The 20459-nt window shown below is 33.7% G+C and overlaps 1 protein-coding gene across 1 annotated transcript in view; it reads right to left on the bottom strand.

Moving 5' to 3' along the window:
- LOC137397111 (uncharacterized) overlaps window positions 1-15687 on the bottom strand; it is a 52918-nt gene extending 37231 nt beyond the window's left edge. The window contains exons 1-2 of the mRNA XM_068083397.1: window positions 15657-15687; window positions 13399-13582 (exon numbers count right to left, since the gene is read on the bottom strand). Coding sequence (XP_067939498.1) covers window positions 13399-13574 — 176 coding nt within the window. The 5' untranslated portion in view covers window positions 13575-13582; window positions 15657-15687. The remainder of the gene's footprint in view (window positions 1-13398; window positions 13583-15656) is intronic.
- Window positions 15688-20459: the final 4772 nt, after the last annotated feature.

Below are 20459 nucleotides of genomic sequence, written 5' to 3'. Positions count from 1 at the left end.
TAAGCTGTTACTTAGAAACAGTGTTTGTAAACAGAGCTGTGTGTATGCCCACCGCTAGGGTATCTGACACATCTTACGCAAAGCCAGCAGTTTGGGTTCAAAAGGATAAAGATTGTCATGTTGCTCAGGTTTTACAGCAGTCCTTACTGGAAATGAAATTTCTCAAAATGGCTATCGTTTAAGCCCTCAATAAGGAGCCATCTGGGAGGACGTCGCCTCTACCGAAAAGGTTTTCTATGGACACAACTCCTCCATTCAAGTTGCTCTAAATTGTTTTGGAAGAGGATTCTTCTTCAAAGATAAGAAGGAAATGTGCCATAGATGCTTCCATTTTATTTATACCACGATTTTTTGATGTAACTGATCTGTTGCATTATTTTGCTGTTTCGTTATCAATTTCTGCAGTTTTTGGTATTGTATCGTAACGTTTAGTGTTTTCGATGTTTTAAGAACAAAGCATACAAAATGCTTACTTTTTTCTCATCATCATAGGTAAAAAATATTTTATTAAAATTAAACACGATCTATATTTACCCGTTTTTATTTATAGTATGCAGTATGTAGTACAGCTGATAGCGTAAAATGGTAAAAAATACTTGACCGAAGTTGTTAAATCGACTTGGACCAGATTAAATTTACATACATAAATTCTAATGTAAAAACTTGTTTCAGATCTCGATCAACTCGGCTTTCGAACAACCTTCTGGAATGGATTGTGTTCAAGAACCGAGGTTCCACTGTATGTGGCCGCAGAACTCCTTTCTGATTTAGGCCTCTATTGACTCCAGTTTAACCAGAGACCAGCCCAGCTTCTCTAGCCCTTTTTGTAGGGTTTGAAACAACTTTTGTTATGAGTTTGCAACAGACCCTATAACTTTGCCTAGTAGTGTAAATGTGGTTTGATCAGGCGTAGATTTTTTGGTGGGGCTGCCTGTACCTGGCTCAAACTTTTAAGTTGTCTCTTTGTCTTTTTCATTCCCTGATCATCAAACCCAGTCATTGAATGTGAATTTGGTCGGGTCCTCCTAATTTTATTGCTTTTTTATAGTTGTACTCGCCAGAGAATGTTTGGCACATCCTCAAACCTCTTTGGGATTTCTATCACATACTCATGTGTTGGACTGAACTCCAAGGCATGGGTTGACACTCCAACTAATATTAAAGCCACAGCTCTCACCTAAGCATGTGAATGCCATTGTACTGGCCATTAAGGTTTCTGACACATCTTTCACTGTGACGGAATAGAGCCATTAAGGTTCAAAGGGCTAAACTTGCTGCCCTAAAAAAATTATGTAGCGGATTATCAGCAAGTATTTTTAAAAAAATAATAACATGTTACCAAGTAAAAATTTATCATGGTTTGTAAATAGATTTGCTTTTCGAACAATTTACGATAATTAGGAATAAAACCCAATTAAAACTCAAGACTGAAAACCATATACTAAACGCCTTCATTTTTACATATTGATGTCAAAATGTAACGAGTTCCAACAACAAGATCAAATCTTTAGTGGACTCGGAACTGGTTGTTGCAATATTTATAAAGGTTCCACAACAAAAACACCTTTCATCCAGCGTCTGAGATACTTCAGGGCTCCTACGTTATAAGAACAATTTCAGCAATCAGTTCAATTTGATCTATGCATTTACTAGCAAATTAACAGGCATGTTCTTTTCTACGTAGAACATTGATCATTTGACAGCTTTGAAGTTAATCTTAAAAATCTATTGTCTGCATGACAGAGTTTTATCATCCTTTTTTTCTTGTCTCTATAATTAAAAAATATAAGTGAAGTTCATGCATTTTTTATAAAGCTTGCAAAAAAGCGTCAGGTCTTTCTGATTTCATGCATATCACTTGTTACTTATCATTGTGCACATGACATGCAATCACATAAATACTCTTGTAATTGTGATACATTTAGGATTAGTTCCATTTTCTTCAGTGAAACTGTTGACTACATATATGTTGGTTACATAATAGTTTATGTGTGTATTTCCTGTCTTTGTGTGAGATGTATAGTTGTACCTTTTGACCTTACATATTTGTGCGATTTTTTATTTTAACTGTTTCATAACTGTTATATTGTTCTCTCACTGGCTACAGCCAAGTCCGTTCACTTTTAATACTTAAGTCCATCTATCACATTAACCCTTTCATTGACGTTTGCGCATTCATGAGACTTTCCTAGCAAATGCGAAGTAACTTAATTTTATTATTTGTTGACGACCTTAATCAACAATCTTTAGGATTTATATGACCTTGAAAATGTTTTCCGAATATTTCTCTTTAAAATTAGCCTAAAATCACAAAGCAATTTCAAGTTTTTGTTTGGGAATTTCCAATTTAAAACGAACATTTTTTCTTTTGGACTTTTGAACTATTTAGTGTTATTATAGCTTCGTAAGTACCTTATGAGTTAGAAAACCGAGAATTACTAATTTTGATAATGTTATAGCTGATTCAAATTCAGATTATTGTAACTATACAGATAATTAAAGTAGCACCACTGACTCTAATAGTGGTAAAAGTAATAGTTTTGTGAAAGTAAGGAATATTGTGGAGGATCGTTTTAGCTTTGAAGCAATTGTAGTTTCACATAGCTTTAGCATTGCACAAATTATAGATACATTGAATCTTTTGCAGAGCACTAGTTGTTAACATGTTGGCAAAATAAAATACAGTCATACCTCAACTCCCGAGGTTAATGCGTTCTGCGACTGAGCTCAAATGTAAATTTACTCGCATGTTGGTGCAATCTGTATACATGTATGTATATATATATAACAACTAAATATATATATAACAATTAAATATATATATATATATTTAATTGTTAGATATATATATATATATATTTAATTGTTAGATATATACATATATATATACATATATACATATATATATATATATATTTATATATTTATATATATATATATAACAATATATATATAACAATATATATATAAATATAACAAAATATATATATAACAATATATATATAACAATATATATATATAAATATATATATATATAAATATATATTGATTGTATATAACAATTATATATATAACAATTAAATATATATTGATAGTATATAACAATTATATATATAACAATTAAATATATATTGATTGGTTTCTATACTCTAAAAGGCACAAACAAAAACATTTAACGCAAGATACTTTCACAGAAAATAACATGTTATTAATTGTTCTAACTTACTAGACGCTTTCAAAAAGCAACAGATAAAACATAATGCAAGGAAACGTGATTAATTATAAGGTAAAGTTAAATACATGTTAAACAGCTAACGAAAAGATAGGTTATCCTTCATTACAGCAGTTGATTTTGATAAATTTGGATTCTGAGCACAGTTTTTAAAAAAAAATTTATTTTTAACTTGGCATAATTAAAATATATTTAGTGTTCACAGTTTAAGTTCTTCGCAACTTAGCTAACAATTATTTTGTTTTAACTCCATTTTGTTTACTTTGATCACCTGGTCAATTTAAGAGAAACCTATCTAAAATTGTTTGCCTTTGTCGCCATTTCAACATGTTGCAAAAAGGATCACCACAGGTGTCATCACAAAAGGCTAATGCGCAACCACTAGCCAACTTTTGCGATTATCTGTTTTTATAGTCTTGACAGATAGCACTGGCATCTTTACATAGTAACATGTCAGTTGCGCTGTCGCAGGCTAATCTTTTGTCTTTGATTCAAAGCCTGTGGATATCGTGGATGTATTTCTGTCATGTTGCTGAGCTAGCTCAATCACGCATAGAAATTTATCATATTTTTAAATTACTTCACGTTTAATATCAATTGTTATCATTCGCTCTTTTTTGCATTATCCTTTATTGTACCGGCTGGCTTTTAGTCTACCCACAGTACTTTTAATTCACTTAATTATGCACCCAAAATGCACACAAAAGAAACATGGTTCAAAATTATACCCTGAGCTGTTGAGAAATACAGAGTGTTGCTGTTCTCATAAGACTCTCATAAGATTTAGAAGACTAACTCTACACAGAGTTTATGTCAACCGCTTATAATAGGTATACCTGTCTCGCTTCATGACATGAAACAATTGTCAATCATTTTAATTTTCAAATATAAAAGTTCATTTAATGAATTGAACTGTCTATTTTTACTAATGAAGTGACATCAATAAATGATGTCTGCCAGGTGCCGACGCCACCTCACAACTAATGATATTTCAATGAACAACTTAAAGATGTAGTTGCGTCAAAAAAGTCAATTAGGACCCATAAAAGGCTAAAACATCAGCTACAATTTGATGCCATTTTTGCCTTTGTAGACCAACCCTGTCCAGAGAAATATGCGTTTGAATGAGGCCCTCTTTTAAAATGCTCACGTTCCAGCGGGTGCCTATTTCGTGACGTCACAAGCAAGGTATCTGAAACGAAACCACGAGCGATAAATTTGAGGTCGCTTCGTTAGCCAATCATGAGCGCGAAATCTTTATATAGGCCGTAATAAATGTTATCACTCGTAAAACGCTTTGTCTGTGATCTCGAAGAATCTCATCGTTAGAGAATTCTCATTCAACGCGTTTCAACAATTAATCAGTTATACATAGTTTTGTATAGCGACTGCGACTCAGAGTTATTTGAGCAACATTTAGTAAAAGATTGGAGTAGACAGCCTATGGCTGTTGACAGGCGTCAGCAGCGTTTTGCTGCAGAGGAAGACGGAATGGAGGTAAATTAACTTAGAGTCTTCTATACTTGAGTAAATATAATATTTTTATAGTCATAAATACATTTACTAATTAATAAAATGATAATTCTTTGCTATCTCCAATCATCGTTTCATAGCTTATCCGCCGTTTTACCTAGCTTTAATATTTTTTTCGAATTTTCTTTGGTAAATTAGAGTCATTATTACCAATTATTTTCACTCGTAGGAAGTGGGTAAAATCGATTGATCATTGCAAATCTTTAATTTCCAGAACCAAAGCTTCGAATCGTTGGCTTGGCTTGCTTGTGCCTTTATTAAATGTTTATTCGTTTTTAAAATTACACTCGCAATCTATTTAACTCCCAATTTGGAAGCTGTCAATAGATACGCTTTAGAATGACATATCTATGAATGACATATATTTATTGCATTTTTTTACTGATTACAGAATGTTTATGTCGTCCAACCAGCCGAAGAAGCTTTTTCAGTGTGGAAACTGCTATAAAGTGGAAAGAAAGACTTGAATGCATGCTGCATAAGCCATGATGTTTTGTTTGAGTTTGTTGCAGTAGATGAATTTGTCTTATTGTATCAGCTAATACTATCTGAGTGGCCACGACTTGATAAATATTTTTAATAAAAGTTTTATGCCGAGATGAAAATATTTTTGCTTGTAAAAATTATATAATAAAATAATATTGTTGAAGATAATGCAAAACATGATTTGCAGAATATTGTAGTGAATTGGATATGGTATATGGATGTCCGCAGAACTGGAGAAGGTGAGTTCAAATCCAGTTTGCAGCAGACTTCTCATCCTTAAAACTCTATCCCTGTCTATATTCTTTTCAAAGACGTCGCTTGCTTATTTCGCTTCGGTAGTATTCGGTAAGGATACTACTAGTAAGAAACTAGTACGTAGGCGGTGTAGGCAATGATATACCGCCCTGTCCCAAAGATAGGCGACAGGCATAATGTGGGCGGGGCTTATAAGATGCTGTATATCGTTAGTATAATGGGTAGCTGCTGATACAAAGACCGCGTTCTACATAGTGACTTGACAGAATTACCGTAGACCGGTAAAATTGGTAGTCGGTACCCAAATGTTTACACAACATTTGAAGAAAGTGAGTAGAACAAATTTTCAATTTTCGTTATTTGAGGCCTTTGAAACATTCATAACAATGCATCTGTAGCAGGATTTAAAATTTTATTCTAGCCAACATGAGCAAATACAAAATAAGATATATGTCAATAGAGCCGCGTAAGACTAGACTTTTATCGCAAATAGCCGATGTGAATACGAGAGATAGAGACAGGTTGCCAAACACGTGACATCATTTTGGGCAAGTCTGGGCACGGTTTTGTGGCCTGAGCGTTTTTACGGCGATCAGATTTTTTCGGTTTTAATCTTCAAATATCTTGGCAATGCGATCGCGTAACACAACAAACAACATATCAACTGATAGAGAAAAAAAATGCTTTCTTTTAAGATCAACTTAAATTTGACGCAACTACATCTTTAACAATAGTTCACTGTTTTGGAAGTAATAACATCAACTAAAACAAAATAGCATGACTTTCAATAATTGTTCTGCCTGCAGATGGTTTAAACTCATCAACTTCGAACAAGGAAAGGTAATACTCATCAGCCATTTTTACTTTCAAGTAAACTGCTTCTTTTGAATTGCTGTTTACAGGTAAATACTCTAGTTATTGTCTTTCTTTAAAAACTGACACCTGGTTCTATTTAATTCAGTGACTCTTGTGACTATATCCCTGCTATTAGTATATGGTCTATGGACAAAGGCCCCTGGCTATTCGAAAATCATTGTATTTTTTCTGTGGCAATAAAGAATTTGAAGCCTTCTTGTCAAGTCTGAATGACGTATCATGGCACAAGGGCTCTCACCAATGTATTTATTCATAGCTTGCAGTTTTTACCAACTATTTGAAATGCAGGTATAAAGTTGACACCAGCTTAAGCAACATTCTAAATAATTCTTGACAACATCGTGTTGTTTGTAGCTGCTGTGTTAGATGTTGACTTTTATGGAATTTGCCCGGTTGCTTAACTTGCCCTCAAGATGAATCCTGACAGTGGTGACTTGGTATTGACTTTGGAAAATCGTTTTAGAGTTATATAAATTTGTATTAAGGCAAATGTTTATTGCGCGGGCAAAGACGATATATGGTCGTTGCTGGTATAATAAATATTTCAGCTGAGCTCAGCATGCATTTATAAGCACTGAAGTATTTATAAAATGTCATCTTTCCGGCATAAAAACTAGTTGAAAGGGTTGCAGGCAAAAATGCTAAAAGGTCTGCTAAAAGGTTTTGTGAACAGAGCATAAGCTGACGAAGCCAAATATGCAAATTTTCATCGAGTATATTCAGACCTTAAAGAGCCACAATGCCATATTAAGAAACATTAAATAAAGCACTAATAAAACATTAAAACATTATAAACAGAGATGGTGTACATAGTTTTTCACCAGTTAGATAATAACAAAATATTTGAAAAAATAATTTGAACCTCACACTTAGCTCTCCCTCTGCGTCGTTTATGCTTAGTCAGTATGTACCAAGGGGAGATAATAACTATCTGTAACTTCTGACTACCTGCTATAATTCGTCACTTTTCACTGCGCATCTGAATACTCTAATGCATTGAGTGTGATTATAGCCCTGTTATTAGCACTATGTTCATGGAAAAAGGTAGCATCAATGTATTTGGTTGATTACATTGGTGAGCATGGAGCCTTTTAGTTAATTCAGGTGTCCTAACGTTGCATTGGCTATATAGCTTACCGCTCTAAAGCAATATTTTTAGACTGAGTTTTAAAGATGTACCTAACTCAGGGGAGGTGTTAATAACTTGTGGCCGGCTAAGTTGAAAATTGAATTGTGTTAGTGTTTAAACTTGCTGCCCTGACTAAATTAGCAAAATTGACATATTTATCTAGCTGATTGTTGGTGAGTTTGGTCAAAAATTAAAAAATTTAAAGAAAGGGAAAAGTTTAACAATGCTAGTAAAAGGAATGATTTGTCCTTTAAACAACAGAAAACAATTTTAAAATAGTTGGTTTAAAAAATTGAAAGTGTAAACTCAAATACCTTCAAATTAATTTTCAATTTAGATTTCAAAAAGTAAACGAGTTTAATCAATTTGTTTAACTTATGAATGTAAAACTGGTTGTTGGAAGCTTCATGCAGGATTAACAGTAAACATAATCTTCATATCCCCTCTAATGTGCTTCAGACCTAGCACCTTACGGGAAAAATTCTAACAATAAGTTTATATAAAATCCTGTGTTTGCTAATTGCAATTGCTTCTTAACCAGAAATATAAATTTTATAACAGCTTCAACTTTTATCCTCAAAGTGTTCATATTCCAGTCTCATTCAGTGAAAATGGATATGAAGTTCATGCATATTTTATAGCACTTTACAGATACATCAGCCATATTAGTTATGCATCTCACTTTTCATTCAGTTTTCATTCAGTTTTCATATGAATATTCTGGTGATTTTAACTCTTTAAAACATTGAGACTTGGTTCCCTCTACTTCAATTAACTTTCTAACTACACCCCTATAGTTAATAGTGCATTGTCTATGCACAAAAATACCGTTGCCATGATATTTGATTGTTTACACTAGCAAGAATGAAGCCTGCTTCTGTAGCCAGAAGTCCTAATCATTGAACCGATAAGTTTGTCCACAGGGATCTTAAGGCTGGTTCACACTATATCTCCGTTTGTCAGGTTTTTCCTTTCGGCGTTCATTGTCAATTATGTGTAAAACTCAGACTATATCCCTAGTATTAGCGCATTGGCTACGTGACTAATGCCATATTACTATATTTAATTTTTACATTACCAGGCATGACACCTGTTTTTCTAGCCAAGAGTCTTAACCACTGAGCTGATAAGTTTGCACAAGGGCTCTTATCAGTTTGTTTGTTTTACAGCTTGCAGTTCTCAGTCAATATTTGAAGCGCTTCTACTTAGCTGGTGCTTGCTAGCACTTAGCTAATCAACTTTAACCAAAAGTACATGCAATATTTGTAAAACTGGGCGGTATGTTGATATTACCGTTTTTTTGCAGTACTTGCTTTTAAAACCGAGCGGCAAAAACGTCACAATGGAACCGCGCGGTGCGGTTCAGTCGTTCACGCACAGAGAATACCAAACAATTATGTGAACACTCACATGGTATCGGTACGCACTCAGGTAGACCGAGCAACCGTTGTCACATGGTAAAAGTGGCGCCAAAATAGAGCAGATTGATTGGTGGATGGAGATGATGTTTTGTCGCAGGGGGCCATCCTTTGCAGGAAGAAGAGTCGTCATGCTAGAATCTACGGCGAGAGTATATCAGAAGGTAAATGCTTTCATTATTTCTTATTATACACCATGTTAGGCCATGAGTGGTCACACTTAAGGTTTGTGTCGGTACTTGGTGCATTAGTTGGTATGGCTAGGAGGCATTTGATTTTTTATTCTAATCTCTAAGTCTAAATCTATCGTATGCATGGGTGCGGATCATTTTTTTAATTTTTGATTCAATAAAGATTGATGCTAATCAGATGGACATCCGTGAACATTGACTTGCTAGTTATTGCAGTTTTAGTGTCCGTACTATTTTTTATAAATCTAAATGGAGAGGAAATACTAGCTAGGCAGCAGAATTAATGAGAATATTATTTATTCAAGACTCGAACTCAAAATTTTCGTGTTTGTCATGACTGTCAATGATAATTTCCAAACCATACACTTTGTCAGTTGCATTATCTTTTTAATTGTAATAATTAGTTCCTTATCATTAAGAGTTTTGTTTCCAGTCTGCATTTAACTAACCACCTGAACTTAAATAAAATATATTACTTTAATAATGTGCGTTATTTCTTTGAAGCTCTCAAGAACAAAATTTTATGATATAGACATTGTTCAAAGCATTTAGAATGACAATTACTGGTATAGACATTGTTGCTTGCAAAATTGTACTCTTCGCTGCTCACTCTCCTCACGTTCGCGGACTGCTCTATATTTTATGTTTTTGTTTTCTTTGTAGTTCGTACTCTAATTGATTTTTGTCATCATTGGTAAGTGAAGACACCGAGGATGCTGATTTTGGGTTTTTATCACCGACATCATCATCATTGAAATCTACCGAAGATGCAGATTTGGAAGTTTTAACACCGACATCATCGAAATCCGATGTTTGGCAATGCTTTGATACACTAGATTAGATGTAGAAATCACACTGCTTACTTCTTCCATGTTAGTTATTAATAAGCACGCAATTTATTTGTAGATGTATGTAGGATTGCAGCAAACGCTGTCAAGTTGAATGTTGTTTTATATACGGTATTTGGAATTACATATATAAATAAAATAAATTGTCGTTCATTGCTGAAGAGCTGGCTTTATTCTCAACAAACATGGTACATGATTTTATGTGTGTCTGTGATTTTGTATTCTATGCTCGCTTTCTACACGCTTGCCTAAAATAAAGAATACACAATATCCAACTTTGAAGTTAAGAGTGGTGGAATGAACCAACAGGTGGATGGTGCAACCTAAATGCCATCTCTTGTACACGGGGACCCTGTACTCAAGTAGACCTGGCTAGTGCTGCGTAGCAAAGGTAGGTAGAACACAACTCCCAAAAATTCATGTGGTTTGTCTTATTTTGCGGTATTTTTTGGTGTGTAAACTGAACAGTATGTTTTTGGGAGTTGTTCTCTCAATGTCGGTATGCAGGACGGTATCGGTTTAAACAGGTGCGGTCTTGGTATACAGTTCGTGCCCAAAACCGCCCAGCCTTAAATATTTGTAGACTCTGTAGATAAGTGTTTGTATTCAGCTGCTGCCAGCTGCTGCCTTTCATGTGTTTGGATTAAAATTTCAGCTAATACTTATTAGACTGACAATAACTATTTGCTAAAATTTTGAATTTTCACGGATCTAACAAATTTCAGGTCATAATCATAGTTAAGACTCTGTTTTAATAGAATACTTGTATAGAGAGTTTGTGGTAATTAAATATAATACGCAAACTTTGCTTGCTTCAAAACATGAAACAACCATCTTTGTGCAGATAAACACCTATAGTCTTGATTGCTAGTATAAATTTATGATTTGCAATTAGCTAGCATATGCAAGCATCATCCTGCTTATGAGAATTAGTTTTCTTTTTGGGACAGCTTTTTAAAATGGCAACATCTGAGAATTCTTGGTGTGCTAAAACAGATCTTTTCAACCTGAAACGCAGACCATAGGCTGACTAAGCAAAATATGCGCACTGCCAGTTGCATTTTCAAGCCCTAAATGTTAAGTCATGTCAAATTTTAAATAATACGCATATGTATTACATACTCAATAAATGCCTAAGTATTAGTAGCTATTATTACCAATAAAAACCTTTTTGCAGAGAAAATTTGTTTTAATCAACGTATACAGCATATACAACATTTCCCATTCAAACTTATAAATGAAACCGTTTATTCCTGTGTGCTGTGTTTATTTCTGTGTGCTGTGTTTATTTCTGTGTACTGTGTTTATTTCTGTGTGCTGTGTTTATTCCTGTGTACTGAGTTTATTCCTGTGTGCTGTGTTTATTTCTGTGTGCTGTGTTTATTTTTGTGTACTGTGTTTATTTCTGTGTGCTGTATTTATTGTTCTGTACTGTGTTTATTTTTGTATACTGTTTTTATTTCTGTGTGCTGGGTTTATTTCTGTGTGCTGTGTTTATTTCTGTGTACCGTGTTTATTTCTGTGTACCGTGATTATTTCTGTGTACTGCGTTTATTTTTGTATACTGTTTTTATTTCTGTGTACTGTGTTTATTTCTGTGTACTGTGTTTACTTCTGTGTACTGTGTTTATTTCTGTGTACTGTGTTTATTTCTGTGTACTGTGTTTATTTCCATGTAATTCATTCTGTACAGGCTGCAGTGCCTATTCTAGTTTTATATTGATTACGATAGTCTTGCTGACCATGTGAGTTAAGTTTTCCTTCCAGCCAACAATTTTGGCATAAAACTAGCGTAATGCTAGTTGAAGTATTTAGCATAAAGACATGATATATCAGCATCTGTAGTAAGTATGCGCACAGCTATGTCCAATAGTATAGCCAGTTTTAGTGTAGTCTCTTGAAGTAGGGCCTGTTTGTAGAATTGGAGAATTCAATTTCAAAACAAGTGCATTGCAAATTTTTCATTCCTAAAACTTTGCCGCTGTCACTGTACACTCGAACGGATGGAAAAACCAACTTTGAGATCCATATTTTGAAAATTTTCATTTTTCTATCTGATCTGACAACCAAAACATTTTAAGATTAAAACTTCAAAACAGTAGCAGCGATTTCAAAAGCAACAAAACTTCATCGCAGTTACAACGGTCATAGGAAAGTGACGTCAGAACTTCACAAAGAATTTCAGCACTCGTAATGTTTATAAGCGGCACTTTTATGCTTACTCAGCATTTGGCGAAAAGCAATATGACCTATTCTAACCAGCCTAATCCTAAACCATGTGAAATATCTATAGCAATCTTTCAGAAGCTATATTGGAATTCATAGTACAACAATAGAGAGCAAATATAAAATAACTAGCTGTGCCACCTCGACAGACTTTGAGAAATATATATATATATAGAAAGTATATGTCAATAGAGACTGCCACTTGAACACAGAAGCCGATGTCACAACAGAGGTTACAAATAAGAAATGTGACCGCATATATATTATTTTAAGAAAAATAATTTTTTCATGAGCCTCCTAACCACAATTAATTGTGTCAATTCTTATCTTAAAACATCCTGACAAACAAATCATCTAAAGCAACAAACTAAATCTTAAGTTGAAGAAAAAATGTCTGTACTTTGTAATGAATATTTCCAAATTGGAAGTGAGTAACCCTTTAAGCAACAAATATGATATACAAACTTTTCACTGCTTTGATAATAACTATACATTGTAGGATAAATTAACATGAATCTAGCGCTTAACTCTGCCATCTTGCTGTCTATGCTTGATCAATCAAAAACAAGGAAAAATAATACTAATCAGTGCTTTTTGATTTCAAGATTATTTCTTTTCACTCTTCGCACATATGAATATTCACGCCCTTGTGATTCTATAAAATTGAGCATTTTCCCCCACTCATGTAAAGTGTGTAACTATAGCTCTACCATGAGTGTATTGTGTACGTGACTAAGATCATTTCACTACACTTGATTGATATCTTATCAGGGGTGTTGCCTTAGTTTTAGCTAGATGTCCTATTCAGTAAACTGATAAGTTTGTCCGGCCGCCCAGCCTCAGCTCATAATATAAACTCAAAGCTACGGGCCGGGCTAAGAAGTGAAGCTGATCATATTATTATAAGTTTCAGTTCTTAGTCAATATGTGAAATGTCTGGATTTAGCTGGCGCTAGCAGTAAGCCTTTTGTGCTCATTGACGGATTCCTAGCAAATCTTTAATGTGCTAGCAATGCCTACGCGCGAGCCTTATGAGAATATTTTCTTTACAAAATATCACAAAGCCAGATCAAGTGTTAAAGATCTTTTCAAAGAGAATATTTATGAAGAAGACTTTAATTTTAATATTCGTACCAAGATATTATTTAAATCAAATATTGACCAGCTTCCAAACATGAAACACACACTGTCACGAGCAACATACCTGCAGTCTTCCCATGGACACACTAGAATGTTATTCTCATCATAGAAGCCAATCAGACATTCCAGGCAATGTACATGGTTGCAGGTGAGTTGACGAGGGTTAGGTAATGCAACTCCTTGTCTCAAACAGAAACCACATTCTATGGCAGGTGGCACAATCTCTTCCATGGCAGCCATAACAAGAACTACAAATATGAGTTTAATATCTGTACCCAAAGTGAATTACATGGTCTAATAAATAGTAAACACAAATTTGTCTACATTTTTGCTTGTCTTGAATAGCTTTTGCAACTGGCAACTCAAGTTTTGACCAGATTATATCTATACATTTTTATATATCCATTACCATTCTTTATTTAATTGTATTTTCAGACACACCATATCATCAGTAATTCTGAGAAAAAGAAATATTTCCATCACCGAAGTGTATCGATACAGAAAACAAGTCATGTAGTAAATTGAGTCTTATTGGCTCAACACTTGCAACAGAAGACAGCAAAGATCAAGGCAACACTATTCACATCTACCAACAGTCAACCCCAATTATAGATGATCAAGCGGTGTAATGTAATCAGTTTTAACTATTACTATTAGTTCTTTTGCATGCATATTACCCTGTATTTTATTACCATTCTTTAGATTAACTACTATGTAATAAACCATTATGATGTAACCCTCAAGTGATGGTTTGTTTTGATGCACATAATAGCCTCTACAGTTTTAAAAATAGTAAGTAATGGGAAAGAAAAATGAGCATTGCCAATTGCAAACAATATTTAATATTACAAATCCATCAAAGTTCCATCAGCATGAACTAAAATTAAGGTAGGTTATAGCAAGTTGCTTAAATTGTTTTTGTTTCCATTCTATCCGAAAACTCATGAACTGCCAGGTCTACTTTTCTGTTTGTTTGTCTCTGAAGGTAAAGTTGCAAAAATTCTTCTAGTATTCACGATTAGTTTAGTATTCTTTTCCATATTAGCTTTTACTTTTACAATTATTTGTTAACTTTCTATATCATAGCCTGCTTGCTTCAATTTTACATGTAGTTTATAGTTTAAAATTAATCAAGACACATCAAATTAAGTATTCACATCAAAGCTCCTAAATAATTTGATGTGAATACAAGCTTCAAGAGCTTCTTTTTGTCAATAAAAATAATCACATGATAGGTATTATTGCATGTCAAATTCTGATGTTAAGAGAAATAGGTAGATAAAATAAAAAATTAGAAGTAATGTTTGCTAAAAGCTTTATCAGAAAAGCTGTTTGAGTTCCAAATGTGTGGTAATTACACATTATCAGCAGTCAACTCATCACTCTCCCAGCTCTGAACTCAGCTATGAGTGTAACTTCATCAAGGACCAGTCGATCCTCGCTAGAAGGACTACATTAGTCTTGCCATGAGACAGGCATTGTCAGTAGTGGATGTATACTTGACTAGTGTGTAGATGATTAATGCTACAGTAGGCCTATATGTAATCCCGGCCAAATAGATTGTCAACAACCTGAGCACATAGAAAAAATGTCAAGTATCAGCCGAAGACAGTTTTGACAAAACTGTGAGGCAGATCTTTCTATCTTGAGGTTTGACTGGAGGAGTTGGCGTCTAAGAAGAAAAGCTATGCATCACAAATGCTAGTTTGAATACTATGCACATTTATTTACTGCAGAAAAGGGGCTAATTGCAAACTATCACCAGTCTGCTCAACGCAATCATAGCCATTACTTCATATGTGAATGTTACATTAAACAGTACAGGCCTCAATAAAATAGTTTGTAGCTCATTATGCTTTCTTTAAAGTTGTATCATTTTTAATTACCTCTTATAAACCATCCTTCACATTGGAGCTGGCAGCTATATCATAAGCGTTACATATTTGACTTACCAGTCAGAGAATAGTAATGCCACATTATTTACTTTTTATAAATTTAAGGAGAAATGTTTAAAGTCTGATTACTCACTTAAAGCTTCAGAATTAATGATCTCTTTTGTGTTACAACCTAAAGCATTACGATTTAACGCTAGATCTTCATAACTGGAAACTCTATTGTTGCTTTGTCAACTCATTGCATAAGATCAAAATAAACAACGGCTCCAGAATATTTGTTAGACAAACTCACAACTAATTTCTATGCACTGCCAGTAGTCTTTTATTGCATTAACACCTAAGCAGCAGTTTCTTTAAGTATTGAGTATTTCTATCTTTATAATTTGTACAATGGTTTATGATATAAGTTAAAAATAACTTTACTCACCAGCACAGTTTAGTTGCGTTAGCTTCTTCCTAGTAGCAGCGGAACATACGTATGAAATGAAACTGCTTTGATAATGATTTATTGAATTAGCCTTAGAGACTAACACACTTCGGACTCTGTCGGATTACATGTGCAAGATAAATGAGCCTAGGCTAGCTACGGATCATTGCACAAAGACAACAAAAGCTCTGATAGAAAACTTTTAAGCTAGCTTGTAATGAATTCAGTTCTGTACTCTATAGTGTAGTACTTGACAGCGCTTGATTTTGTAATTACATCCAAGCAACCGGTGTGTTCACCACAAATGCTATAACCCTTTCTACCGGTGCTATGAATGGATGGACTGTCCTGCTATAAATAATTGATTTTTTCATGCAATTTCAATATCAACCCAGATATGCATTAAAACTGTGATGACTTGGTCCAGGATTGTTAGACTTTGCTCTAGTTTTTTGCATTAGAAAACTGACATATTTTCCGACAAGATTCTAATGCATGTTTAGTTATCAATGTTTTCTGAACCCTACACACAATCACGAATATGACATGAGACTTCGTACTGAGCTTCATGTATGCAAAGCTTGGCAAGAATGGTATGATTGTTCAAAATGTTACATCACAATGAAATTTGATCAAATACTGCGTAATTGTGTTTTAAGTAAGCTCATAAAAAGTCATTGCAAAATATCTTTACATCAAGAGATATAGCAAGATTAGCACAACAACTTCAATTGAACAGTTAGCAGAGTTATCCCATCTTACCTGACATTATTGACAGCGGTGTTAAAAGATTAAAATTAGTAATTTTACTTATTGACCTATTCTCAGATTTACTAGTAAACACATTTAGGCAAAGCCATTAATCGCAAATCATGCCCAGTATGCTTCGGTACTATGTGTGTGCTATGTCTATGTCTATGTCTTGATCGCCATCATGATCCTTTGGAGGCTGTTGGTCCATGGTCAGCAAGTCCTAACGTATCTACACCCTCTCCTAAATGCAATGATAAATGTAAAGGATCATTTTATTTCTGGTTTCCCGCTTGCAGCTGATTCTACTAATAATATGACAACTACTACTCCTAGTTCCATGGGCGGGTTGTTATTCCTACCTCATAAAAACAAATACGGGAGTAATTTGACAGACGAAAATACATATACAGAGAATAAATCATCAATCTAACTGTAACTGGCTATAAATCTTGCAATCTCTTTTACTCGAATGACAGTTTTGGTTTTATTTTGGAAACGATACAAAAATATTGTGGTCAGCTAAATTATTTCATATCCACTAGTCACTAGGACTTGTAATAACCTTGTTCTTTTGAATGATCATACAAAATGTCTCGATCTTTATATCTGCCATCAACTGAAAAAGTTTCATCACCATAGCTAATAGCAATGCTAGAGGCAAATAAATATCAACTTTTCATATTTACTGATAGCCAAAAAAATGACTGAAAATGGCTCGCAGCCTAGCGCTTTTTAAAATGTGAATAAAAAGAGTGTAGAGCCATACAGACCCATACTGTAGAACCTAAGGTTATATCCCTAAACAGACCTAACATAGGAGTAAAATAATTATTTTTCTTATGTCATTACCGGACAGTCATTAGACTATGTCTAAGCTGCACCAGCTTGGTATCCAAGTTATTCCACAATGAGAGAGATGAAAGCATAACTGCGTACCAAAACATCCGGGATCAGACTAGAAAGAATTAATATATACAACATAACTGTAATAAATAGTAAATGCCTCACTTTTGACAGCTGGTATTACCCTTTAATATGTAAAATTAAACCTATTTCACCCAGTAGAACACAATACACATTATATAATTACATATTACAAATACAGGCTGTTTCGTTTGCTCAAAGGATATCACTCTGTTTAAATATCCATGTACATACTTGTCTAGCCAATGTTGTAGATAACGTCACTCGAATGTTGGTTTGTTTACATATTTTTGTTTGTTTGGTGACCAGCATATTTTATTATATTATTGTTAGCAGATTTTCAAGATAACATGAAATAAGATTTTTATCCCAAATTTATTATCTACAAGTGCTAGTTTACGGTAGAGTGGCAGGTACTTTATCAAGCGTCTAAGGCTAACACTTTTGAAAGATCTGTGGTTAGGTTGTTAATATGCGCCGTAGTGAGTCTTAAGCTGCCACTGAGCAGATTTCATATTTGTTAATATTAAGGTGTTTATTTATTATTCTTGTGTACTGTGGGAAATGAGATATCACAATTGCTTAAACTTAGTTGCAGTTATTAATTAATTTAACCCTTTGAACTCTAACAATCAGTTTTATGGCATAGCGTAGGACAATGAAGGTTAAATTATATTGGTCTTGATCATCTGCAGCCAAATCTGACCAATTAAAGATACACAACGTGCTGAAAATGCACATTTTTCTTCCATATCATATATAAACATGTAACTATTTGCGTAAAGTTTAAAACAAAGTGTCAAATACAATTTTTAAATACTTTATTTATATACGTATTTTGACTAAAAATCACTGTATGAATATGCTGTAACAAATAGGTCTGATATCAGTCAAAAAAATGATATGAGCGAGCTTTGACTTTACAGTACTATCAAAACCTAAATTTTTGCTACTTGTAGCGTTTCTTAAAGTTCATCAATAGGAGTATTTGTGAGTCATTTTATATGATTCGTTTTCACAAAGTTTATTGTTGAAAACAATAAATTTACAAAAATTTTACGAAAAGTTTACAGAAATCTTTTTGACAGAAAACTATTAAAAAATTATTTCAATTATATATTTGACAGCCAATTTGAAAGATTCCCAAAAACACTATGGAGATCCGCATCTGGGTCTAGCTCCACCATATTGCCATAGCTGGCGTAGGGTGTATCAGAATTCCTTTTGACCGGAATTCCAGCATTCACATGGCTTTGTTTACCAAAGCTTTTTTTTATGTAACAGTGTGAACCAATCAAATTAACTCTTGTGCATGATATTATACCGAAAATTTGCCTTCCATTTGTAACCATTTTCAAATATCTTTATCAAATTCCTTCGTTATAATAACAAACTTTATTAGCATGGTATCGCAAAAAAATGAAATGATTTGTTTGTTAATAGGTCTTAAATGATTGTGATGCAAATGAAGAATTTTATGATACTAATAATAATTTTCTAGCACATTGTGAGTCATGAAATAATGATGAACAATTGCTCAATAGATATGATACTACTGTAAACAATTTTTTATGAGTTTTTACAATAGTATGAACTTTTTTAGTTTTAGCCAGAATGAATATTAATGACAGAATGAACAATAAAATATTATGAGTTTGTATTTAGTCAGGTTTGTCGGTTTACTGGCTTCGGTACAGTTTGCTAGTTTAATCTTGATGTCTACCTAATAACACACATATAGTTCTATATATCTGTTGTTACATAGAATGACAAGTAAGCATTCATTGATACAATGTATGCTGAAGTGCACTACAAAAAGTTATTGCACATATATCTATTGTCAGACTGTTTTATAGTCATTGCTTGAAGGTTGACTTGCAACAAAATTCACATTACAGTTATTTGATATCGAAAGATTCACCATGTTTTACTTTGTTGTGTTGTAGATGCCAAATATGTGGACATGTGATTACAAGCTCTTAAAGCTCAAAAACGAAAAACCGCCATAGATTGGAATCTATTTATCTGACGTAATCATTACAGTTTGGTTATTGACTTGTCACGTGATGCTCTCACGTGAATTGAAAGACCAATAAAAAGCTTAATATAAAACTTATCGTAGCACTAGTTTATGACAAACAATTCGGGTTTTACCCGAAGTGTTTCGCATTCTACTTGTGTGAAGATGCTCGCTACTTTACAGTTTTATTTCGGCTTGGACTAATCGTCAAGTCGTAATCTGATCATGTGACCCAATACTTTGAAAATAAATTTTGCAGCACTTTTCAATTATTACAAGTAACCAACAGGCTCGTCATGATTATCAGACAATGATATGTACTCCTTTGAGTTAAGGTTAAAATGTTTAACGATTTTTTACGGTAAGTTAAAAAATATCAGTGCTAAAAGTAACAGCTTTACAATGATGAAATAGACGCGTAAAACAATAGACATGGTTTTATTGAGTGTGTGAAGTAGATTTGTGAAAATATTTTGACGAATGCAATTGCATGAAAGTGTAAACAGAAACCCTTCTGTCACAACTACATTACTGTACGTTCCATTTGAGCTGTTTTGGAAAGCGAATCCAAACTACGGCGATCTCGTGTGGCTACGATTAACTGTTCGTTTTTTAGCTTTCAAGAGCTTGTAATCACATTCCCATATATTTTGCAACTACAACACAACATAGTATGACATGGTGAATCTTATGATACCATATAACTGTAAGGTGAATTTTGTTGCGAGTCAACCTTTAAAGGTTGACTTGCAACAAAATTCACATTACCGTTATTTAATATGAAAACATTCACCATGTCTGACTCTGTTGTGTTGTAGGTGCAAAACATGTGGAAAGGTGATTACAAGCTCTTAAAAGCTCAAAAACGAACAGAAAATCGCAGCCACACAAGACCGCCGTAGTTTGGATTCCCTTTCCAAAACGGCTCAAATGTGATATAGTTGTGAGAGATGGTTTCTGTTTACACTTTCTTGCAACCTTATTCGTCGAATTATTTTCACAAATATACTTCACAAATTCAATAAAACTATGTATGTTGTTCTTACGTTTTTTTCGTTTTGTCTTTGAGCTTTTAAGAGCTTGTAATCAAATTTCTACATATTTGG

Source organism: Watersipora subatra, chromosome 5 (genome assembly GCF_963576615.1).
Source record: "Watersipora subatra chromosome 5, tzWatSuba1.1, whole genome shotgun sequence".
Taxonomy (NCBI): Eukaryota; Metazoa; Bryozoa; class Gymnolaemata; order Cheilostomatida; family Watersiporidae; genus Watersipora; species Watersipora subatra.
The sequence above is the reverse complement of the archived record's forward strand: the minus strand, read 5'-3'. Positions and strand labels throughout refer to the sequence as shown.